We start from the raw sequence: 25,750 nt of genomic DNA, 5'->3' as shown, positions 1-25,750 counted from the left end.
TGTACGTATAACGTATTGAGAATACAGGGGGTGTACTCACGCTGATCGCTGTATATATAACATACTGAGAATAAAGGGGGTGTACTCATTTACGCTGAACGCTGTACATATAACGTACTGAGAATACAGGGGGTGCACTCACGCTGATTGCTGTATATATAATGTACTGAGAATACAGGGGGTGTACTCACTTACGCTGAGTGCTGTATGTTTAACGTACTCAGAATACAGGGGGTGCACTCACTTGCGCTGAGTGATGTCTATATAACGTACTGAGAATACAAGGGGTGTACTCACTTATGCTGAGCGCTGTACGTATAACGTACTAAGAATACAGGGGGTGTACTCACGCTGAGCGCTGTATGTATAACGTACTAAGAATACAGGGGGTGTACTCACGCTGAGCGCTGTATGTATAACGTGCCAAGAATACAGAGGGGTGTACTCACTTACGCTGAGCGCTGTATGTATAACGTGCCAAGAATACAGAGGGGTGTACTCACTTACGCTGAGCGCTGTATGTATAACATACTGAGAATACAGGGGGTGTACTCATTTACGCTGAACGCTGTATATATAACGTACTGAGAATACAGGGGGGTGTACTCACGCTAATCGCTGTATATATAATGTACTGAGAATATGTGGGGGTGTACTCACTTACGCTGAGTGCTGTATGTTTAACGTACTGAGAATACAGGGGGGTGTACTCACTTATGCTGAGCGCTGTACGTATAACGTACTAAGAATATATGGGGTGTACTCACTTATGCTGAGCGCTGTATGTATAACGTACTAAGAATACAGGAGGTGTACTCATGCTGAGCACTGTATGTATAAAGTGCCAAGAATACAGGGGGGTGTACTCACTTATGCTGAGCGCTGCATGTATAATGTACTGAGAATACAGAGGGGTGTACTCATACTGAGCGCTGTATGTATAACATACTGAGAATACAGGGGGGTGTACTCACTTACACTGAGCGCTGTATGTGTAACGTAGTGAAAATGCAGGGGGTGTACTCACACTGAGCGCTGTATGTATAACATACTGAGAATACGGGGGGTGTACACACGCTGAGCACTGCATGTATAACGTACTGAGAATACAGGGGGGTGTACTCACTTATGCTGAGCGCTGTATGTATAACGTACTAAGAATACAGGGGGCGTACTCACGCTGAGCGCTGTATGTATAACATACTGAGAATACAGGGGGTGTACTCACTTATGCTGAGCGCTGTATGTATAACGTGCCAAGAATACAGGGGGGTGTACTCACTTGCGCTGTATGTGTAACATAGTGAGAGTACAGGGGGTGTACTCACTTACGCTGAGCGCTGTATGTATAGCATACTGAGAATACGGGGGGTGTACTCACTTACGCTGAGCGCTGTATGTATAACGTACTGAGAATACAGGGGGGTGTACTCACGCTGAGCGCTGTATGTATAATGTACTGAGAATACAGGGGGTGTACTCACTTACGCTGAGTGCTGTATGTATAACGTACTGAGAATACAGGGGGTGTACTCACTTACGCTGAGCGCTGTATGTATAACGTACTGAGAATACAGGGGGGTGTACTCACGCTGAGCGCTGTATGTATAATGTACTGAGAATACAGGGGGTGTACTCACTTACGCTGAGTGCTGTATGTATAACGTACTGAGAATACAGGGGGTGTACTCACTTACGTTGAGCGCTGTACAGTGGTGGCCAAAAGTATTGGCACCCCTGCAATTCTGTCAGATAATACTCAGTTTCTTCCTGAAAATGATTGCAATCACAAATTCTTTGGTCTTATTATCTTCATTTAATTTGCTTGCAAGGAAAAAACACAAAAGAGAATGAAGCAAAAATAAAATCATTGATCATTTCACACAAAACTCCAAAAATGGGCCAGACAAAAGTATTGGCACCCTCAGCCTAATACTTGGTTGCACAACCTTTAGCCAAAATAACTGCGAATAATCGCTTCCGGTAACCATCAATGAGTTTCTTACAATGCTCTGCTGGAATTGTAGACCATTCTTCTTTGGCAAACTGCTCCAGGTCCCTGATATTTGAAGGGTGCCTTCTCCAAACTGCCATTTTGAGATCTCTCCACAGGTGTTCTATGGGATTCAGGTCTGGACTCATTGCTGGCCATCTTAGAAGTCTCCAGTGCTTTCTCTCAAACCATTTTATAGTGCTTTTGGAAGTGTGTTTTGGGTCATTGTCCTGCTGGAAGACCCATGACCTCTGAGGGAGACCCAGCTTTCTCACACTGGGCCCTACATTAAAATTTATTGGTAGTCTTCAGACTTCATAATGCCATGCACACGGTCAAGCAGTCCAGTGCCAGAGGCAGCAAAGCAACCCCAAAACATCAGGGAACCTCCGCCATGTTTGACTGTAGGGACCGTGTTCTTTTCTTTGAATGCCTCTTTTTTTTCCTGTACACTCTATGTTGATGCTTTTTCCCAAAAAGCTCTACTTTTGTCTCATCTGACCAGAGAACATTCTTCCAAAACGTTTTAGTCTTTCTCAGGTAAGTTTTGGCAAACTCCAGCCTGGCTTTTTTATGTCTCGGGGTAAGAAGTGGGGTCTTCCTTGGTATCCTACCATACAGTCCCTTTTCATTCAGACGCTGACGGATAGTACGGGTTGACACTGTTGTACCCTCGGATTGCGAGGCAGCTTGAACTTGTTTGGATGTTAGTCGAGGTTCTTTATCCACCATCCGCACAATCTTGCGTTGAAATCTCTCGTCAATTTTTCTTTTCCGTCCACATCTAGGGAGGTTAGCCACAGTGCCATGGTCTTTAAACTTCTTGATGACACTGCGCACGGAAGACACAGGAACATTCAGGTCTTTGGAGATGGACTTGTAGCCTTGAGATTGCTCATGCTTCCTCACAATTTGGTTTCTCAAGTCCTCAGACAGTTCTTTGGTCTTCTTTCTTTTCTCCATGCTCAATGTGGTACACACAAGGACACAGGACAGAGGTTGAGTCAACTTTAATCCATGTTAACTGGCTGCAAGTGTGATTTAGTTATTGCCAACACCTGTTAGGTGCAACAGGTAAGTTACAGGTGCTGTTAATTACACCAATTAGAGAAGCATCACATGATTTTTCAAACAGTGCCAATACTTTTGTCCACCCCCTTTTTTAGGTTTGGCTTTAGGACAATTCTTTTTGTGTTTTTTCATTGAAGACAAATTAAATGAAGATAATAATACCAAAGAATTTGTGATTGCAGTCATTTTCAGGAAGAAACTGAGTATTATCTGACAGAATTGCAGGGGTGCCAATACTTTTGGCCACCACTGTATATATAGTGTACTAATATTATTGGGGTGTACTGAATTTGTCTTTCTCTTTCTTTCTCTCTCATCCTGGACTTATTGTCGTGGTGGCGCCATTCTGAGCATGCTCAGTCTATAGAGGCTTCGGACAGAAGGACACATCCCCGGTTATATTATAGATATGCACACACCCAGTGCTCTGCAAAAATGCTGCAATGTAAGAATGTTTTAAAAATGGTAGTGTTAATGGTTTACAAGCAGCTACTCATCCATCATGCAAAACCATCATGGAGGCGTCAGATTGGCTCCAAATTTATTGTGCAGCAGAACAAAGACCCCAAACATCCAGCCAATGTCATTAAGAAGGGTCTTCAGGGTCAGACCTCATTCAGATGTCCGATTTTTTCATGTAGGAGAAAATCGGACCGATTATTCTTATCAGACTCTGATCAGAGTGTGCAATGAGTGTGATCTGATTTTCTTGTATGTGAAGAAATAAAAAAAAAATTCTCCACCGTCTTCATTCAGACAGGCCGTGAAAATCGGATTGTACTCTGATGTCATCCATGTCTGGTGCAATGTTTTTCACAGACCCATTGACTTTCACGGCAGATTTTGATCAGACCCTCAGATCAAAATTTGGCATCTCTGATATTTTCCAAGGACCTCTCAGTCTGAGAAAAAATCGGACGTGTAAATAGTCCCTTAGATTATCACAGGTACAACATCTGTCAAAAACACAGATAACACTTGTATGCAAAAATCGATGCCTAAATCAAAACAAGGCGTCCTAGAAGTGATGATACGGACCCCACAGAGCCCTGCTCTCATCATCATCCAGTCTGTCTGGGATTTACAGGAAGAGACAGAAGGATTTGTACAAAGGACATCCACAGAAGATCTGGGGTTAGTTCTCAAAGATGTTTGGAAAAACCTCCTGCCAAGTTCCTTCAAAACTGTGTGCAAGTGACAAGTACAGAGAAATACTGATGAAGGCAAAGGCAATCACAGCAAATCTTGACATGATTTAGATTTCTCTCTTGTGCATTCAATTTGCATTTTGACCATTCATAAAAATAAGCAATACATTTAAGAATTAATAATAATAATAAAATATTAATTCTTCTACTTTTAAAAGCAATCTTAGTTTGCAGCATTTTTTCCACACCTGTCTAAAACTTTTGAACAGTGTTGAATATATATATATATATATATATATATATATATATATATATATATATATATATACAGTCATATGAAAAAGTTTGGGCACCCCTATTAATCTTAAGCTTAATGTTTTATAAAAATTGGTGTTTTTGCAACATCTATTTCAGTTTGATATATGTAATAACTGTTGGACACAGTAATGTTTCTGCCTTGAAATGAGGTTTATTGTGCTAACAGAAAATGTGCAATCTGCATTCAAACAAAATTTGACCGGTGCATAAGTATGGGCACCCTTATCATTTTCTTGTTTTAAATACTCCTGCCTACTTTTTACTGACTTACTAAAGCACTTTTTTTGGTTTTGTAACCTCATTGAGCTTTGAACTTTATAGCCAGGTGTATGCAATCATGAGAAAAGCTACTTAAAGTGGCCACTTGCAAGTTGTTCTCCTGTTTGAATCTCCTCTGAAGAGTGGCATCATGGGCTCCTCAAAACAACTGTCAAATGATCTGAAAACAAAGATTATTCAACATAGTTGTTCAGGGGAAGGATACAAAAAGCTGTCTCAGAGATTTAACCTGTCAGTTTCCACTGTGAGGAACATAGTAAGGAAATGTAAGAACATAGGGACAGTTCTTGTTAAGGCCAGAAGTGTCAGGACAAGAAAAACATCAGAAAGGCAGAGAAGAAGAATGGTGAGATCAGTCAAGGACAATCCTCAGACCACTTCCAGAGAGCTGCAGCATCAACTTGCTGCAGATGGTGTCACTGTGCATCGGTCAACTATACAACGCACTTTGCACAAGGAGAAGCTGTATGGGAGAGTGATGCGAAAGAAGCCGTTTCTGCAAGTACGCACAAACAGAGTCGGCTGAGGTATGCAAAAGCACATTTGAAGAAGCCTATTTCTTTTTGGAAGAAGGTCCTGTGGACTGATGAAACCAAGATTGAGTTGTTTGGTCATACAAAAAGGCGTTATGCATGGTGGCAAAAAAACACAGCATTCCAAGAAAAACACTTGCTACCCACAGTAAAATTTGGTGGAGGTTCCATCATGCTTTGGGGCTGTGTGGTCAATGCCGGCACTGGGAATCTTGTTAAAGTTGAGGGACGCATGGATTCCACTCAGTATCAGCAGATTCTTGGCAATAGTGTTCAAGAATCAGTGATAAAGTTGAAGTTACGCAGTGGATGGATCTTTCAGCAAGACAATGATCCAAAACACCGCTCCAAATCTACTCAGGCATTCATGCAGAGGAACAATTACAATGTTCTGGAATGGCCATCCCAGTCCCCAGACCTGAATATCATTGAACATCTGTGGGATCATTTGAAGAGGCTGTCCATGCTCGGCGACCATCAAACTTAACTGAACTGGAATTGTTTTGTAAAGAGGAATGGTCAAAAATACCTTCATCCAGGATCCAGGAACTCATTAAAAGCTACAGGAAGCGACTAGAGGCTGTTATTTTTGCAAAAGGAGGATCTACTAAATATTAATGTCACTTTTCTGGTGAGGTGCCCATACTTATGCACCTGTCAAATTTTGTTTGAATGCAGATTGCACATTTTCTGTTAGTACAATAAACCTCATTTCAAGGCAGAAACATTACTGTATCCAACAGTTATTACATATATCAAACTGAAATAGCTGTTGCAAAAACACCAATTTTTATAAAACATTAAGCTTAAGATTAATAGGGGTGCCCAAACTTTTTCATATGACTGTATATACAGTACAGACCAAAAGTTTGGACACACCTTCTCATTTAAAGATTTTTCTGTATTTTCATGACTTTGAAAATTGTACATTCACGCTGAAGGCATCAAAACTATGAATTAACACATGTGGAATTATATACTTAACAAAAAAGTGTGAAACAACTGAAAATATGTCTTATATTCTAGGTTCTTCAAAGTAGCCACCTTTTGCTTTGATAACTGCTTTACACACTCTTGGCATTCTCTTGATGAGTTTCAAGAGGTAGTCCCCAGAAATGGTCTTCCAACAATCTTGAGTTCCCAGAGATGCTTAGCACTTGTTGGCCCTTTTGCCTTCACTCTGCGGTCCAGCTCACCCCAAACCATCTCGATTGGGTTCAGGTCTGGTGACTGTGGAGGCCAAGTCTTCTGGCGTAGCACCCCATCACTCTCCTTCTTGGTCAAATAGCCCTTACACAGCCTGGAGGTGTGTTTGAGATCATTGTCCTGTTGAAAAATAAATGATGGTCCAACTAAACGCAAACCGGAAGGAATGGCATGCTGCTGCAAGATGCTGTGGTAGCCATGCTGATTCAGTATGCCTTCAATTTTGAATAAATCTCCAACAGTGTCACCAGCAAAGCACCCCCACACCATCACACCTCCTCCTCCATGCTTCACGGTGGGAACCAGGCATGCAGAGTCCATCCGTTCACCTTTTCTGCGTCGCACAAAGACACGGTGGTTGGAACCAAAGATCTCAAATTTGGACTCATCAGACCAAAGCACAGATTTCCACTGGTCTAATGTCCATTTCTTGTGTTCTTTAGCCCAAACAAGTCTGTTCTGCTTGTTGCCTGTCCTTAGCAGTGGTTTCCTAGCAGCTATTTTACCATGAAGGCCTGCTGCACAAAGTCTCCTCTTAACAGTTGTTGAAGAGATGTGTCTGCTGCTAGAACTCTGTGTGGCATTGACCTGGTCTCTAATCTGAGCTGCTGTTAACCTGCGATTTATGATGCTGGTGACTCGGGTAAACTTATCCTCAGAAGCAGAGGTGACTCTTGGTCTTCCTTTCCTGGGGCGGTCCTCATGTGAGCCAGTTTCTTTGTAGCGCTTGATGGTTTTTGCAACTGCACTTGGGGACACTTTCAAAGTTTTCCCAATTTTTCGGACTGACTGACCTTCATTTCTTAAAGTAATGATGGCCACTCATTTTTCTTTACTTAGCTCCTTTTTTCTTGCCATAATACAAATTCTAACAGTCTATTCAGTAGGACTATCAGCTGTGTATCCACCTGACTTTTGCACAACACAACTGATGGTCCCAACCCCGTTTATAAGGCAAGAAATCACACTTATTAAAACTGACAGGGCACACCTGTGAAGTGAAAACCATTTCTGGTGACTACCTCTTGAAGCTCATCAAGAGAATGCCAAGAGTGTGCAAAGCAGTCATCAAAGCAAAAGGTGGCTACTTTGAAGAACCTAGAATATAAGACATATTTTCAGTTGTTTCACACTTTTTTGTTAAGTATATAATTCCACATGTGTTAATTCATAGTTTTGATGCCTTCAGTGTGAATGTACAATTTTCAAAGTCATGAAAATACAGAAAAATCTTTAAATGAGAAGGTGTGTCCAAACTTTTGGTCTGTACTGTATATATATAATGAAATATGATACAATGTCACATTGACAACATTAAATTAAATATGAACTCAAGTAGAAGATATAGTCCTCGTGCAAACCAAGGAGCTAAGAAATTGTCTGAATATGAGGACTAGGAAGAATATTTACTGTGAAGATTACACATGACGGGAAAAGTCCTGACAGATCAGGTGAAGGAAGTTATCAGACGTCAGTTTAGATCTTTGTCTGAACTGACCAAGCTGCCCACTAAGTAACATCGTGATACCACTCGCTGTATAAATGACACTGCCTTGAGGTTATGGTTACAGTACATGATGAACTCAATAATGCCCTTAAAGGGAACTTGGCACATTGACAGTGTATTACTATATGCAGACATGATCTTATAGAACAGGAGGAGCTGAACACATAAATATATAGTTTTATGGGAAAACACTAGCGATGGGCGAGCACTAAAATGCTCGGGTGCTCGATGCTCGGGTCGAGCACATTGGAATACTCGGGTGCTCGACCCGAGCAACGAGCCCAATGTAAGTCTATGGGAAACTCGAGCATTTTTCCGATGGCTCCCCCCCGGTGGTCTGCAGAGGGCCTAAAATTGCCCAAATCGATGGGAACAGTGCTCAAATGACATGGGAACAGCATGGGGAAGACCCCTGGAAGCATTTCTGACTCCCAGGTCACTGCTGTCAACAACGTTGTCAGAGTATTACGCCACTTTTACGGACGCACAATAAAACATACAAAAAAGTAACCAAAATGGATTTTCCTGGGAAATATGTTAAGGAACATCCTTTCCAGGGTAATGACTTGTATATAAGGCAAAATAAATAACCAAAAACAAAAATGCTCCTCCAAACCTTGGTCTATGTTCACACGTAGCGTTTTTGATGCGTTTGTTCACTTTTGCATTGCTTTCTACCGTGACAAATGCATTCACCAGGAAATGTCATTTTAACATTTTACAACCTTATCCGGCCATGTGGTGTGTGAGATATCATCAGACACATCGTGTTTCATTTATGAAGGAGGGACTCTGAAAGTCACAAAGCCTATTTTTATAGGGCCAACAGGCGGCCTTTACTATTCTTAAAGGGCCAGCAGTTGGCCCTCACTATTCTTAGAGAGCCATCAGCCGGCTATGTTTTATTGTTCCCATTACTAAAGAGTGGGTCTCCTATACTGTTATTGCGTATGCAGTGAGTGGCTGAGCTGCCCAAAATTTGGACGCACCCCAATACCACTTTGAAAATTTGGACGCACCCCAATACCACTTGGAAGAGACGTGGAGGTCAGAGGGCCTCCTTAAAACAATGTTCCCATTATTAGGAAGTGGGTCTCCCAATGTGTTTGCCTATACAGTGAATGCAAGGGTTGCCAAAAATTGGGAGGCACTCCAATACCCCTTGGAAGAGACTTGGAGGTCAGAGGGTCTCCTTAAAACAATGTACCCATTATTAGGAAGTGGTTCTCCCATTATGTTTGCCTATGCAGTGAATGTAAGGGCTGCCAAAAATTGGGAGGCACTCCAATGCCCCTTGGAAGAGACGTGGAGGAGGGCCTCATAAGAAAATGTTCCCATTAGAAAGGAGTGGGTCTCCTATACTTGTAATGCCCAAGCACTAAGTGTATGGGCTGACAAACATTTACCCCTGGGGGGTATACATGAACATACTGTATAAAAAAATTTTTTTACGGCCATCAAAAACACCCTTTAAAAAAATTATGTGGGTGTTGCGTTATGGACCACGGTCACCCTGGTGATATGGTGGTGGAGGAGAAGGAGGAGGACAAGAGCTAATAGCCAAAATCAGGAAGCTTATACCCATGTGTGGGTGTGAAGAGGTGTATGGGAAAAAAAAGACACTGGATTTGAGTTTATGTTACGTTGCTATCATTCGGTAGTGTTGAGAAGTCTGGCCCAATCCAGCCCTTGTTCATTTTTATAAGAGTCAGCCTGTCAGCATTTTCAGTTGACAGGCGGATGCACTTATCAGTTATAATTCCACCAGCGGCACTAAAAACACGCTCTGATAAAACGCTGGTGGCTGGGCAGGCCAGGACCTCCCAGGCATAGAGAGCCAGTTCATTCCACGTATCCAGCTTGGATACCCAATAATTATAAGGCACAGAGGAATCACGGAGGACGTTGGTACAGTCGGCAAGGTACTCCCTCAGCATCTTCCCAAACTTTGCACTCCTTGTGAGAGTGTTAGAACCTTGCTCTTAGGTTTTTTCCTTTGCTGGTCACATGACCTTGTTGGCCTATTTAATCCTGCTCCGCCCTTCTGGCTTTGCTGGACTTCATTGTATAACTACTTTCTAGCTAGCCTGTGCTCTGTATCTAACTTTGTTAGTTTGCTTGGTCTACGGACCTCTATGTTCTATATATTTTGTTTGTTCGTCTGTCTGCTACTATTTCTGTTAGGAGGTGTCCCATTTTCCTCCCAGTCCTTAGTACTTGTAGGGATTCCTTCCCCACATCTATAGGTCTCCGTACAGACTAGCTTAGGACTTTAGCAGGTTTGATCGCAGGATCAGGTTCCCTGTTACATCATAGGGATTCAGCTGAGTTCTATCGTAGGGACAGATCTCCTCTCTTTCCTTAGCTCTGGTAGCAGAACATAACAGTAAGTCCAGCCTACAAATTCTCTAAGGAAAGATTTTTCTGTTCCATCATGGTGTCGGTTCAGGATTTGGATCATCACCTGCAGGGACTCTCTCTGGAGGTGGCCGAGCTCCGTCAGCACGTGAGTAACTGTCCTGGAGCACATTTCTTGGAGCCTAAGGTATGTTTGCCGGATTTATTTTTTGGTGAACACCGAGAATTTTTTTCATTTAAAAATGCTTGCTTATTGTATTTTCGTTTGAGACCCAAGTCCTCTGGGGATGAATCCCAGCGCATAGGGTTCATAATGTCACTTTTGCGCAAAGAGCCTCAGGAGTGGGCCTTTTCTTTGCAACCTAGAGATACATGCTTCAGATCAGTGGATAGTTTTTTTTTCTGCTTTGGGACTATTATATGATGATCCTGACCGTGTCGCATCAGCTGAGACTGAGTTGAGACGTTTGAAACAGGGATCAGGTAATGTGGAAAAATATTGTACTCATTTCCGTCGTTGGTCTACTCAAACAGGGTGGAACGATTCTGCTCTGAAAAGTCTATTTCTTGCTGGGCTCAATGAAAGGGTTAAAGACCTGCTAATTGCTTATCCTACACCTGAAGATTTGCAACAGGCTATGCAATTAGCTATACGGGTGGATAGGAGACTGCGTGCAAGGGTTAATGAGAGCAAATCCTCTGCTATGTCAGTTTCTGGTTATGAGAATGTGTGTACTAACAGTGGTGAACCGATGGAGATTGGATCGGTGGCACCTCGCTCTCAAGAAAAAGACCGTAGATTTTTTGAAGGCTTGTGTTTCTATTGGGGAAAATCTGGTCATTTGATTAAAGGCTGTGAGCTTCGTATGAAGAAAGAAAAAAAAATGGTCAGTCATGCCCGTATTGCCTGTTTAAATTCCAAGGGTGTATTTTTAGCTGCTTCCACGATTGCTCAGGAAAAATTAATGGAATTTCGGGTGTTTGTTGATTGTGGGTCTACTCTGAATGTAATTGATGGGGGATTCTTGGAAAGACTCAATTTAAAACCCGAACCTTTATCATCCCCCATTGCTGTGGTTTCTGTGGATGGTTCCCCTTTGAAGAATATTACTCTCAAGGTCTGTGAATTTCCTCTCACTATTAATGGTGTTCACCATGAGAAATTGGATTTGGTAGTTTTGAATAACTTGCCTTCTCCAGTAATATTGGGATTGCCCTGGTTAAAATTTCACAATCCTGTACTGGATTGGTCTACCAGTGAAATTAAATCCTGGAGCCATAAATGTTATGACAAGTGTTGTAATGGGCGTATTGCAGCTTTGGATAGGGGAGAATTGCCTGTTCCTATTCAGGATTTTTGGAGAGTTTTTTCTGAGAAGGAATCGCAGGTTTTGCCTCCCCATAGAGACTATGATTGTTCTATTGAATTTGTCCCTGGAGCGACTCTTCCTAAAAGTCGTTTATTTAACCTTACTATTCCTGAGAGGAAGGCTTTGGAGGAATACATACAGACAAGTTTGGCCGCCGGTCACATTAGGCCCTCTAAGTCTCCTGTGGCGGTTGGATTTTTTTTTGTAAAAAAAAAGGACGGCGGTTTACGTCCTTGTCTGGATTTTCGTGAGATTAACAAAATTACTGTATGCAATCCTTACCAACTGCCATTGATTCCTGATCTGTTTAACCAGTTAATGGGGGCCAAGTGGTTCTCTAAAATTGACCTTAAGGGGGCATACAATCTGTTGCGCATGAAGGAGGGTGACGAATGGAAGACTGCTTTTAACACTCCTGTGGGTCATTTTGAGAATCTGGTTATGCCTTTTGGTCTTACTAATGCTCCTGCATTTTTTCAGAATCTTATTAATGACATCCTTAGACCTTTGATCGGCAAAAATGTGGTTGTGTATTTGGATGACATTTTGATTTATTCGCCGGATCTGGAGTCTCATTGGCGGAGCGTACGTGAGGTATTACAGTTATTAATGGACAATTCGCTTTTTGCTAAGCTGGAGAAATGTGAGTTCGCTGTACAGAGAATTAGTTTTTTGGGTTACATTATCTCCAGCGATGGTTTTGAGATGGACCCGGTTAAAGTTCAAGCTGTACAGGAATGGCCTAGGCCTATTGGTTTGAAATCGATACAGAGGTTTTTAGGTTTCGCCAATTATTACAGAAAATTCATAAAAAATTTTTCTAGTATTGTCAAACCTCTGACCGATCTCACCAGGAAAGGTGCTGATGCGGTTCAGTGGTCTTCTGAGGCCATTGAAGCTTTTGTGTATCTCAAGGAGAGGTTCACCTCTGCTCCCATCCTTATGCAGCCTGATGTGACTAAGCCGTTTTTGGTTGAGGTTGATGCTTTCTCTGTGGGGGTTGGCGCAGTATTGTCTCAGGATAACGGGGATGGATTACATCCCTGTGCCTTTTTTTCAAAAAAATTTTCGGAGACTGAACTGAATTACGATATTGGTAATCGGGAATTATTGGCTATTAAACTCGCATTTGAACACTGGCGCCACTTCTTGGAAGGTGCGGAATTTCCAGTTCAGGTTCTTACGGATCATAAAAATCTGATATATCTTGATGCTGCCAAGCGCCTGAATGCCCGTCAGGCTAGGTGGGCACTGTTTTTCTCGCGGTTTAATTTCTCCGTTACTTACATCCCTGGTACTAAGAATGTTAAGGCGGATGCCTTGTCTCGCAGTTTTTCTCCCATAGTCGGTGCTGAGAAAGAGGAGAACATTTTACAAGAAGGTGTTGTGATAGCTGCTTTGGACTCCGTTTTGGAAGATGAGATTCTTAAAGCACAGGAGAATGCCCCATCTAACACTCCTCATGGGAGGTTGTTTGTGCCTGGGACCTTTAGGAGAGATTTGTTTGTTGAGTGTCACGAGTCTCGGTTGGCAGGTCATCCCGGAATCTCTGAGACCAAGATACTGGTGGGTCGCAGTTTTTGGTGGCCTGGATGGCAGAAGGAGGTCATTAAGTGGGTGCGTCAATGTACTATATGTGCTAGATCTAAGTCCTCACATACTCCTGCTGCGGGGTTGCTTTGTCCTTTGGAGGTTCCCAGTGCTCCTTGGACACATTTGGCTATGGACTTTATAACTGACCTTCCCCCCTCTGAGGGTTTTACTGTCATCTGGGTGGTCGTGGACCGTTTTAGCAAGATGTGTCACTTGGTTCCCTTCGTCAAACTGCCCTGCGCTAAAACTCTCGCTAAGGCCTTTGTCAAGGAAATTGTCAGACTTCATGGCGTTCCTACTGACATTGTTTCTGATAGGGGTCCTCAGTTCGTGGCTCGTTTTTGGCGTGCCTTTTGTGACAGGTTGGGAGTTCATTTGTCGTTCTCGTCCGGATATCATCCTGAATCTAATGGCCAGACAGAAAGGAAAAAACAGGATGTTGAGCAGTTCTTGCGTTGTTTTGTGGCAGACAATCAAGAGGGGTTGTCTGAGTTTCTGCCACTTGCTGAATTTGCTCTGAACAATCATACATCTTCTTCTGCTGGTTGTTCGCCTTTTTTTTGTTGTTCTGGGAGACATCCGTCGTTTGGGTCGTTCTCCAAGTTGGGATCTGCCGTGCCTGAGGAGGAGAATTTTTCCGGTGATTTGGAGAGAGTTTGGACGGATGTGCGTGGTAATCTTCAGGAGGCCAACAGAAAATCTAAAGACTACTTTGATAGGAAACGACAGGAGGTTTTGTTCGCTGTTGGTGACATGGTTTGGTTGTCCTCTAGGAATCTGCGGTTGAGGATTCCTTCTAAGAAATTGGGTCCCAAGTTTGTAGGGCCCTTTAAGGTGCTTCAGGTTGTCAACCAATCTGCTGTTAGGTTGGAGGTTCCTACCTCCTGGAGAATTAATCCGGTATTTCATGTCTCTCTGTTAAAAAAAAGCTGTTGTGTCGGATGGTGACGCCTCTGCCTCTGTTCCTTCGGTGGTGGAGGACGGGGAATATGAAATTTCTCGCATCCTTAACTCTAGACGGTATAGAGGTAGTTTGCAGTATCTTGTGGCCTGGAAAGGTTTCGGACCCGAGAATAACTCTTGGGTGAGGTCAGATGATGTTTCCGCGTCCAGACTTATCAGAGCGTTTCACAGGAGATTTCCTGATAAGCCTGGTCCTAGGGGATCCAGAGGATCCTCTTAGAAGGGGGGGTACTGTTAGAACCTTGCTCTTAGGTTTTTTCCTTTGCTGGTCACATGACCTTGTTGGCCTATTTAATCCTGCTCCGCCCTTCTGGCTTTGCTGGACTTCATTGTATAACTACTTTCTAGCTAGCCTGTGCTCTGTATCTAACTCTGTTAGTTTGCTTGGTCTACGGACCTCTATGTTCTATATATTTTGTTTGTTCGTCTGTCTGCTACTATTTCTGTTAGGAGGTGTCCCATTTTCCTCCCAGTCCTTAGTACTTGTAGGGATTCCTTCCCCACATCTATAGGTCTCCGTACAGACTAGCTTAGGACTTTAGCAGGTCTGATCGCAGGATCAGGTTCCCTGTTACATCGTAGGGATTCAGCTGAGTTCTATCGTAGGGACAGATCTCCTCTCTTTCCTTAGCTCTGGTAGCAGAACATAACAGAGAGTATCCCATGCCTCAGGGCTTGTGCGATGGGAGGGGCTGAGAAAATTCTCCCAGAACTGTGACAGTGTTCCCCTGCCTCTTCTGGATTGAAGTTTGCGTCTCTCTCGCCTGTACTGCTTGGTTGTCCAACGAATTGTGACCTCTGCCGCCAGCGTTTTCAGATGGGAATTTTTTTAATAGTTCCGCAACAAAGGGCTTCTTGTACAGTCCCATTTTTGTAGACCTGTCCGCCTCAGGAATAAGAGATATAAAGTTCTCCTTGTAGCGTGGGTCTAGAAGTGTCACCAACCAGTAATGACTGTCACCCAAAATTTTGAGAACGCGAGGGTCATGGGAAAGGCAGCGTAACATAAACGCAGCCATGCGTGCTTGACTGCTAACAGGCGAGATTTCCGTGTCCTCACCAAGAGAATGACTGACCATGCTCTCCTCCAACTCCTCCTCTCTGTCCTCTGGCCATCCACGCTGAACAGAAGATATGACCGCTGTGCAGGTAGTACCGTCTATAGCGCATGAAACTAGCTCCTGTTCTTCCTCCTCCTCTTCCTCATTGTCACCCAATCCACGTTGGGATGAGATGAGGCTTGGCTGTGTGTAATCACCCTGTATGGTTCCTTGCTCCATCTCATCGTGCTCCGCCTGCAATGCATCCTTATTGATTGTGAGCAGAGAGCATTTCAGAAGACAGAGAAGCGGGATGGTGATGCTAATTATGGCATCAACGCTGCTCACCATCTTGGTGGAGTCCTCAAAGTTTTGAAGGATGGTACATATGTCTGACATCCATGTCCACTCCTGAGGTCTTATGTGTGGAGTCTGAACTGAATACCGACGGCCTTGTTGATGCTGGTACTCAACAACTGCCCTCTTCTGCTCACAAATCCTTCCCAACATCTGCAGTGTAGAGCTCCAACGTGTGATGACATCACACACCAGTCTGTGAGCCGGAAGCTGCAAATGCAGCTGAAACACCGCAAGGACGGCGGAAGCTGTAGGTGCCTTTCTAAAATGGGCACACAGGCGGCGTACTTTAACAAGCAGATCCGGCAGCTCCGGGTAGGATTTGAGAAACCGCTGAACCACGAGGTTAAGCACATGGGCCAGGCATGGTACGGGTGTGAGCTCGCCTCGCCTCAGAGCCGCCACCAGGTTCCGGCCATTGTCACACACGACCATGCCTGGCTGTTGGTTTAGCGGTGTGAGCCACAGATCTGCTTGCTCTTTCAGAGCTGTCCACAACTCTTCAGCATTGTGCGGTTTGTCACCTAAGCATATTAGCTTCAGCACAACCTGTTGCCACTTGGCCGAGGCACTGCTGCAGTGCTTCCAGCTTGTGACTGATGTAGTCATTTTGGACATGCAGCCTGAAGAGGAAGAGGAGGATGAGGCGCAGGAGCTGTAGACTGTGGGGGCAACCCTGATTGACCTAGGGCCCGCAGTCCTTGGCGTCAGGAGGACGTGTTCCGTCCCAAAGTCTGACTGGGTCCGGGCTTCCACTGTGTTAACCCAGTGTGCCGTCAGCGAGATGTACTGTCCCTGCCAACAAGCACTTGTCCACATGTCCGTGGTTATGTAGACTTTCCCGGTAACTGCGTTGTTGAGGGCACGGCTAATGTTTTGGGACACGTGCTTGTGTAATGTGGGGACGGCACACTGGGAGAAATAGTGGCGGCTGGAGACCGAGTACCGAGGGACGGCCGCCGCCATCAGGTTGCGGAATGCTTCCGTCTCCATGAGCCTAAAAAGCAACAAATTTGAGCGCAAGCAGTCGTGAAATGTGGGAATTTAGTAGTGCGGCCTGTGAGGTGTTGGCTGCGTATTTGCGCTTGCGTTCCAAGGGCTGGGGTATGGACAACTGAACGCTGCGCTGGGACAAGTACGTGGACGTGCTTCCTGATGCTGCTACTTGAGAGTGTGCAACGACAGGTGCAGGGCAGGAGGCATCTTCGCATGCACCATGGACAGGGGATTGGCTTGCATGCACAACAGCAGAAGAAGCAATGGTGCCACCCGCAGACTCTGTTCCTGGACCCTGGGGTTGGGCCCACAAAGTCGGGTGCTTTCCTGCCATGTGCCGGATCATGCTGGTGGTGGTCAGGCTGGTCGTTTTGCCACCCCTGCTGATGCTGGCCTGGCAGGTGGTGCAAATGGCCTTTTTGGGGTTATCGGCAGAGTCTTTAAAAAACAACCAGACTCTGGAAGACCTAACAGTTGTACTGGCAACTTCCTTCGTGTTGGTGTTACGGGGAATGGTTGCCTGCTTTCTGTCTGCGGCCACCACACTGCTTCTTCTTGCCTGTTGTTGTGCTCTGCCTCCCTCCCCCTGTTTGCTGCGGTCCTCGCTCTGCATGTCCTTCTGCCAGGTTGGGTCAGTTACTATATCATCCACCACCTCGTCTTCCACTTACGTACCCTGGTCCTCCTCCTGACTTTCTGGCAATTGTGTCTCATCATCGTCCACCTCTTGTGACATTTTCCCACCGTCGCCTTCGTGTGACCGTGGCTGCTCAAATATTTGGACATCGCTACATTCAATCTCTTCTTGCCCCGCTTCAAGTGGACCAGGCGAGAGGCCCGAATCTATAAATGGAAAAGTGAACAGCTCTTCGTCGGAGTGTCCAAGTGTGGGATCAGTCGTCTCCGGGCACTCGGCATGGTGGGAGGAAGGAGGATCAGGGTGAGGAATATGCGGTCCAGACGAACGGCTACTGACACTTGACCATGTGGAAGGCAGGGTGGTGGTGGTGGTGGCTAAGTGACATGAAGCATTATCCGCTATCCAACCAACAACCTTTTGACACTGCTCTGGGTTCAATAGTGGTGTGCATACGGTCCCCTAGGAATTGGGACAGGGAGGTCAGGCGAGAAGATGTGGGTGTTTGTTGTGGCACAATTTCAGCTTGCCCACGGCCTCGGCCTCAGCCTCTGCATGCACCATCACCGTCACGTCCAGTTCCCCGTCCCTTGCCACGCGCCTTGCCATTTTAAATGGAGGATAATATCTTCCACGCTCACTACAAATGCTTGAATTTGGAGCAAAGTTATATGTAATCCGTGTGATGGAGAAACCACAGTTTTAAATACCTGGCCTGTAGGTAACTATTTTGAACAGCAAACCGGTGTCAAAAACTTTGCTGACACACTGAAAAAAAATTTGAATGGAGGCCAAAAATGGCAGCATTTTCAGCGCAATTATATGTGATCCGTGTCACGGACAAACCACAGTTTTAAATAGCTGGATTTTTAGCGCTGTAATATGGAAAGGACCTGGCTGTATTCTGCAGTGCCAACAAGCAAATGGCGCAGAAAAACGGTGTTCTCTGGATTGCTTTTTAAGCAAATAATGAGGATTAAGATCCAAAAAAAAATTATTCCTGTCCCCTGAGACCTGGGCCTTTGTCTAGAAATATCTAACAGCAGCAGAAGGCAGAACTGGAATGGAGCCGCTTATGCTATATGCACTGCAGTCTGCTATATACCCTGCCTGCCTATATACACTGCCTGCCTGATATCTCTGCAGATGGATTAGTCCTCAGAAGGACTGTTTGTTGAGATGGATATGTGTAATGTACTTGTTTTCTCCCTACACTACCTAATACACAACCAAATCTCTCCCTAGCTCAGCAGCAGCTCTCCCTACACTGTCTGATTCCGGAGTGACTGTGACGAGCACAGCGGCGCCAGGTCTGATATAGACCTGATGACGCTGTGCGGCCAGCCAATCACTGTAATGCCACAACCACCATGGCTTCGGCATTACAAAGAGTGACAGGCAATCCCTGCATGTTGATTGGTGCTCTAAGGCGCGCCAAACATGCAGGGAGGTTACCCGAGCATCCGCCCGAGCATCTCGCAAGTACTCGGCGAGCTCCGAGCATCTCGAGTACTGAGATGCTCGGGCGAGTACTGAGTACTTGCGAGTATGCTCGCTCATCACTAGAAAACACTCATTATAACTTATATTTTTTTTATTTAAATCTCTGCACTTTGTGGCCTTAGGAGTCCAGTGGGCGGTTCTACGATCGATGTACGCACACAATAACACAAGGAAGGCTGTCACTGATTAGAACCGCCCACTGGACTTTTAAGCCTAGAATGATCAGGAAATTAAATGAATAAATCAAGCCTTACTGAAGCCTTAATCTTTACCAACAAAATTTTATATCAATCTGCCCAGTTCCTCCTGCTCTATAACATGCTGCCTGGCGATCGGACACCATGTTTAATGTTTCAACTTCCCTTTAAAATATGAAGGGTGATTGATCAAAACCAGTGTTTACCATGCCAGTCCAATTCTAACGTAAAAATGGGCAAATGTTCTGCTCCAAAAATTGTGACTTTTTGTGTCATAAAACTTGTGTATTAGGTCTTTTATAAATTCCCTCCGAAGTACAAACAATTTATATCACTGAACGGTACATGACAGACTGGAAAGACGGCAATGATATGTGAATAATCTTATTGAATATATGCTACAGGATGGAATTAGATTGTGGGACCCCCACAATTGCTGGAATGAACGGGCTCATTCTGCATTTTTCCCTGCCCCATGGCAGTAGATAGAGAATGAACTAAAACGCCAATTTCCTAGGAGCCCCTAAGGTGAGGAACTCTAAAAACAGAAAGAAAGAAAGAAAAGGAAAGGGAAGAAAGAAAGAAAGAAAGAAAGAAAGAAAGAAAGAAAGAAAGATCCCTTACAGAAATGGAGGAAAACATAGATAGTAACAGGGATAGATAGATAGATAGATAGATAGATATTAAATGATAAAGAAAGAAGAGAAAGAAACAAAGGTCCCTTATAGAAATGGGGGAATGCATGGATAGTAACAAGGATAGATAGATAAATGGATAGATAGATGGATAGATAGATAGATAGATAGATAGATAGATAAATGGATAGATAGATATGAGATAGATAGATATTAAATGACAGAAAAAAAGAGGAGAAATAGAGAGAAAGAAAGAAGCAGAGATTCCTTATAGGCAGGGTTGCCAATTTGACTTTTTATTTTTTCTGGACAGCTTATCAAAAAATCACAGACATAATATTTTTTATGGACACATTGGAAAACCAGAATAAATCATTCTGATTATCAGTGATCCGTGTCTACAGCCCATAATTCTGATATGAAGACATCAGTTACATTCACTGTAAGCTGTAAAATAATGATAATTACAAAATAATCTGTATAAATTTCTTCAGCTTCAAAAAAAATCACGGACGCCTTACATTTGTTTACGGACAGAGTGCCTTATTTTTATGGATGGTCCTGGAATTTCTGAACGGTTGGCATCATAGCTTATGAGGGTGAGAGGGCGCATGGCTGCGTTTTGTAGGCTTTGTATCTCAGAGATGTTATGAGCAGCAGGGACATATGCACTGGAGAGCTGTGCTGTGCAGCCCTCAGTGCAGGGAGCTCTGCAGATCTGCTGATCATGTACAGTAGACAACATACATTACATTCATGTGACACAAACAGAACAGCACCAGGGAGGTTTCTGTAGACACAAGCCTGCTCCCACCTCCATCCCTCCTCCTCCTCCTTGTCCTCCTCCCTCTGAGTGCTTCTCACATTGAGTAAAGTTCAGCAGACACTGAAGATCAGGAGGCAGCAGAGCTGGTGGCTCTCAGCACTTCTCCCTCCCTTCCTGGTAGATTTCCTGCTCTTCCATACAATCACTGAATAGTTACTTCTTGATACATTGTGTGATCTAATGTCTGTGTGGGAAGAACAAGAAGACTTTGTGAAGGGGGGTACTCAGAAGACCTCCTGGGTCAAGAATTTCTTCTGAACTTTTCCTTGGTGCCTTGAGATCTTCTACTCCTCTTGTTAACCATGTTGTGTAATGTACCAGCGATCTGTTTGGATCCTCCAGGGGAGACAGGCTGGAAGCAATCTGGAGGTTCAAGCAGAGCTAAAACTTTAAGGTGAGAATCACAACTCTAGCTTGTCCTTCACCTGCTCCTGGGTGGTACTGAAGGACAGCACCCAACTGTTTGGCCTCAGCAATGAACTTTTCAAGGGACCCCTTTATCCTTAATGTTGGGGGTGACAGATATTCCTTTTCCCAGGATGTGATTAAGGATTTTCCGCTGAGGAGGGTGAGCAGGCTCCATGGATGTTCCTCGGAGAAAGATGTCTTAGAGGTTTGTGATGATTATGACCAGGAAAGGAATGAGTATTTCTTTGACAGGCATTCGGAGGCATTTGGTTTTATCATGATGTATGTTAAGTATGGCAAACTAAGGTTCGTACCCCAAATGTGCGAGCTTTCCTTCTACAATGAGATGATCTACTGGGGGCTGGAGTGTTCCCAACTAGAATATTGTTGTCAAAGAAGACTGGATGACCGCATGTCAGACACCTACACCTACATGTCTGATGAGACTAAGCCTGATGAGACTGCAGTCCAGGAGGACCTCCAGGCACCTGGGGAAAAGAAGTGGTTGGAGCGTATGAGGAGGACTTTTGAGGAGCCCACCTCATCCTTGGCAGCCCAAATCTTGGCTGTGATATCTATTCTTTTTGTCATTGTCTCCATGGTGGTCTTATGTGCTAGCACCTTACCTGACTGGAAGACAGCAGAGAATAGGAGCGTGGAGGAGCACAGGTATACAGCAAGTCTATGGGAACCTTCGGGGTACGAACAGTCATTATCAATACTATCAGTGTCCGTCTGTCTTGGTGGGTTTAATTGCACAGTCATGTTACCCTTGGTACCTTCTAACACAGTTATGTTACCCTTCGCACTCCCTATCGTAGTCATGTTACGCCTTTTACTCGCTAACGTATTCATGTTACCCTTGGCACCCTCCAATATAGTCATGTTACCGTTGGCACTCTCTAACGTAGTCCTGTTACCCTTCATTCTCTCTAACGCAGTTATGTTACGCCTATTACCCTCTAACCTAGTCATCTCACCCTTGGCACTCTCTAACGTAGTCATTTTACTTTTGCTAACATAGTCATGTTACACTTGGTGTCCTCTAACATAGTCATCTTACCCATGGTATCCTCTAACGTAGTCATTTTACCCTTAACACCCTCTAACATAGTCATGTTACAGATGGTTCTCATGCTACTGTTGCCACACTCTAACTTAATCATCTTACCCTTGCTAATGTAGCCATGTTACACTTGGTGCCTTCTAACGTAGTCATCTTACCTTTGTTGCCCTCTAACATAATTTTACCCTTTGTAACCTCAAATTTGGTCATGTTACCCTTGTACCCACTAACGTACTAATGTTACGCTTTTAACCCTTTAACGTAGTCATCTTACTCTTCGAACCCTCTCACATAGTCCTGTTATCCTTGGTGCTTTCTAATGTAGTCATCTTACCCTAGGATCCTTCTAATGTAGTTATGTCACGCTTGTTGCCACCTCTAACATAGTCATGTTACTCTTGGTGCCCTCTTACTTACTCACTCATGCTACATTTGGTACCCTATAATTTGGCTTTGTTGCCCTCTCACTTCCCTACTTGAAAGAGAAGGTCTAGAAGGCGACTTTGGTTGTGCAACATGAAGACTGGAAATACGCATTTCAACATTGGGACCGATGATTGCCAATGCGACATAACATGACTGGTGCAAAAAATCCAAATCTGATGAATTTGTGGTCCCAGGTTGCACCTAATTTGTCATCCTATATGATATAAATCACATCCAATTGCTATTTTAGCTAAACTGCATCTCTAGAATAGTTGCACAATTTTTTTTTTTTTTGCACAATTTAGCCGTAACTTCAAGGTTGTGCGATGAAAGTGGCCTGAAGCTCTTACCTAAATTTCCAGTTGTTGTAAAACTACGGCACCCAACATGCTGTTGTAGATTCGCAACAGTTGGAGCACCACAGGATGGGGACCACAACTCTGACTTAGTAGTAACTAGAAAGACCCCAGCACTTTACATTACCCAGATAGGAATCTCCTGCTACACCAGAAGTTACTTGAGTTTTGCAGAGTTGAGGGATTAGAACCTATATAAAAACTTGTAAAGTAATCCTGATAGACCTCATTATCTGCCTGCTTCCTCCAAACCTGCCAGAGTGTTTACTAAGGAGGGAGACACAGCATTTTAACCTTTTGCATGCCAGTCACTAACACACGCTTTGATACATGGGTGTTGATATACATTGCTGAAAATAGAAAAAAGCAAAGGTAAATTGTTATAGATGGTGCCTGACGCCATGATACATTATTACTATTATTTCTATTGTGTAATATTTACATTAGTAACCATTTCTTTATTCCTATATATGACACCAGTACTACACAGTGCTACTTATTGCACTCACAAGTAACATATGACATTGATGAATGCGAGATAACCCCTGCGACCAGGGCGACTGATCCTTCACAATGTCTTGCAATATGATCTTGGACGGGATCACGTGTCAAAATCACATGCAATTGAGTACATTATTATTTTATGCTCTAACACAATTAGCATAGACATCTCAGAGATTTAGAGTACTTTTATATGGGAATTTCTGCAATGAAAAATCTCCAGCAACAAAAAACACTGTAGATTTTGTAGCAGAAATTCTACAGATTTGCTGCACCTTTCACCCTGTGCATCGCAAAAGCGCAGTCCACAGGATCAGACAGTTTTCGATGCGGCTTTTGTCCTTAGCGTGTGGATGAAATTTCCTAAAAATTCATGCACAATCTTGGTACTGCAAGTGGATTTTCTGCCTAGAAAATCTCCACTGAAACACTGTGTAGCACCCTGTGTGCATATTCCATTGGGTGACGTTCACTCCTGTATATAGCGTGTAGAGTACAAGGCAGCCATTAGGGTTTGGGCACACGGCGTCATTTGCAAGTGTCTTATGTCTGGAACCCACTCGAAAAAACTCAATAATCGTCAAAAATATTGAACATATTCAGAGCAATGTGAAAACAACTTGTTGTGCACACGTTCTGTCCTTTATAACTTCTTTTAACGCCTCCAAGCGTCTGATAAAAGTGACCCAACCATTCAGGTGGCTTCTTGTTCCACCAGTGTAGAAAAATGGTGGTAATTCTCTAAATTTTTCTGTGCAGTCATTGGCTGCAACATTTTGCACATGAAAATATAACCCAAGGCTACTTTTTAACAAGCATATTACATGGCACATGTATGGACTGCAATGCCCAGACTTACTGTAGGGTTCCTGAGCCAAACAAGCGCCCTCCTAGACATACCTGAGACTGTTAGTTTAAGACAGGAGACCCACGATCAGTACAAGGACCATGTAATACATTTCTGTGAAATTAGATTTAAAGGGGTTTTCCACTTTGAGGACCATTGTTACTTAAATGCATATCTTTGGGGCTAAAAATAATTTTTTCAATTGGGTTTTATTAAACATTTTGCACGTTTTGCTTTTTTTGTGTACTTTTAACTTTAGTGTAATCCGTGGTCATAAATCAGCAGCGTAGAAAAAGCCAGATAAAAGAATTACAAACTCCCCGTCAGACCATCACTGCGGGGCTCACCGACGTATTCTTAGTTAACTAATTCTATAGACAGTGCTATATAGAGGCTTTAGAAGGCAAATAGTGCAATATTTTTATTTAAACCCAAATGTGGATGTTATTTTAAGCCACAAACACATGAATTTAAGTAAAAAAAAAAAATTCCCAATGGTGGACAACCCCTTTAAGGAGCGTTCTTTTTAAAGGTAAATAAAAGTCACTTTGCAATGTCAAGTAAAATCGTGATTACATCATTTTCCATTCAATTAAAAGTTAAAACCCAATGGGGAAAATATATATGCCAAAATCTAGCTTGGTGATATACAGCAGTTGGTTTTTTGTTCGCCGTGATGCCCTGGCCTTTATAGCACCTTCTCTAATGAGCTTTCTATCTATCATTTCCTTTCTGCAACATTTCATTTTTATATCTTATTTGGTAATTCTTAGGTTGGGGGGAGTTTTAGCTCCACAATGTCTGCAAAACTATAGGATTTATGTAACAATGGAGAAAAGGAAAGATATAGCAGTGCTGTATCCATATATACATTATCACCACACATAGTGGGTACATTCTAATATCCATTGTGGTACATGACAAGTTCAGCTCTGCTACACCTGTACAGTAAACACATTCAGTACACTAATGAGTTAAATATAGCCAACAGAGGAATCCCTCCTTGTGGCTGAGGCTACCCACTCCTTGAGCAGGCTGGATGCCACAGGGATGGGATGGGGGAATACATGTTGATGGACGCTATCTTCCAAGCCCTGCGGTGGCTGTGTGGCATGAGTGTGTGTGATGGGCGGCTGCGGGGGACTCTAGGAGGGGGCTTCGGTCACTGGACTACCAGAATTACCTTTAAGTCTAACACAATTACAAGAAAAATCATTAGCAAATTATACTGCTCAGCACCAGCCGAGGATTGAAGTGATGGTGCTAAGATTACGCAGGAAAGCAATGGTTCTGTTTGTGGCATCTCTCTATATATGGGTTCATGCATATGCCAGAGCGGTGTACAAGGACCCTTTATGATGGTGCATGAAGTACTTACAGCTGGTGAAATAAGTATTGAACACGTCACTAATTATCCAAGTAAATCTATTTCTAAAGGCGCTATTGACATTAAATTCTCACCAGATGTCAGTAACAACCCATCCAATCCAAACAGGCAAATAAATCACACCATAGATGTCCATAAATTAAGTTATGTGTAGTAATGGGAAATGACACAAGGAAAAAGTATTGAACACATTTACTGAAAATTATTTAATACTTTGTGCAAAAGCTTT

The 25,750-nt window shown here is 43.5% G+C and overlaps 1 protein-coding gene across 2 annotated transcripts in view; it reads left to right on the top strand.

Moving 5' to 3' along the window:
* Positions 1-20,538: 20,538 nt before the first annotated feature.
* The window catches only part of KCNG3 (potassium voltage-gated channel modifier subfamily G member 3), a 40,269-nt gene continuing 35,057 nt past the window's right edge, over positions 20,539-25,750 (top strand). Inside the window, exon 1 of one of the 2 annotated variants that reach the window (XM_073672033.1) lies at positions 20,539-21,607. In XM_073672033.1, coding sequence (XP_073528134.1) covers positions 21,006-21,607 — 602 coding nt within the window. In that variant the 5' untranslated portion in view covers positions 20,539-21,005. Of the gene's footprint in view, positions 21,638-25,750 lie in introns of both variants that reach the window. The other variant, XM_073672032.1, reaches the window with a different exon arrangement.

The sequence above is a fragment of the Phyllobates terribilis genome, unplaced genomic scaffold (assembly GCF_046119375.1).
Source record: "Phyllobates terribilis strain yellow unplaced genomic scaffold, ASM4611937v1 Scaffold_3__8_contigs__length_932513732, whole genome shotgun sequence".
NCBI classification, from domain to species: Eukaryota; Metazoa; Chordata; class Amphibia; order Anura; family Dendrobatidae; genus Phyllobates; species Phyllobates terribilis.
This window is presented reverse-complemented; position numbering and strand designations above follow the sequence as displayed.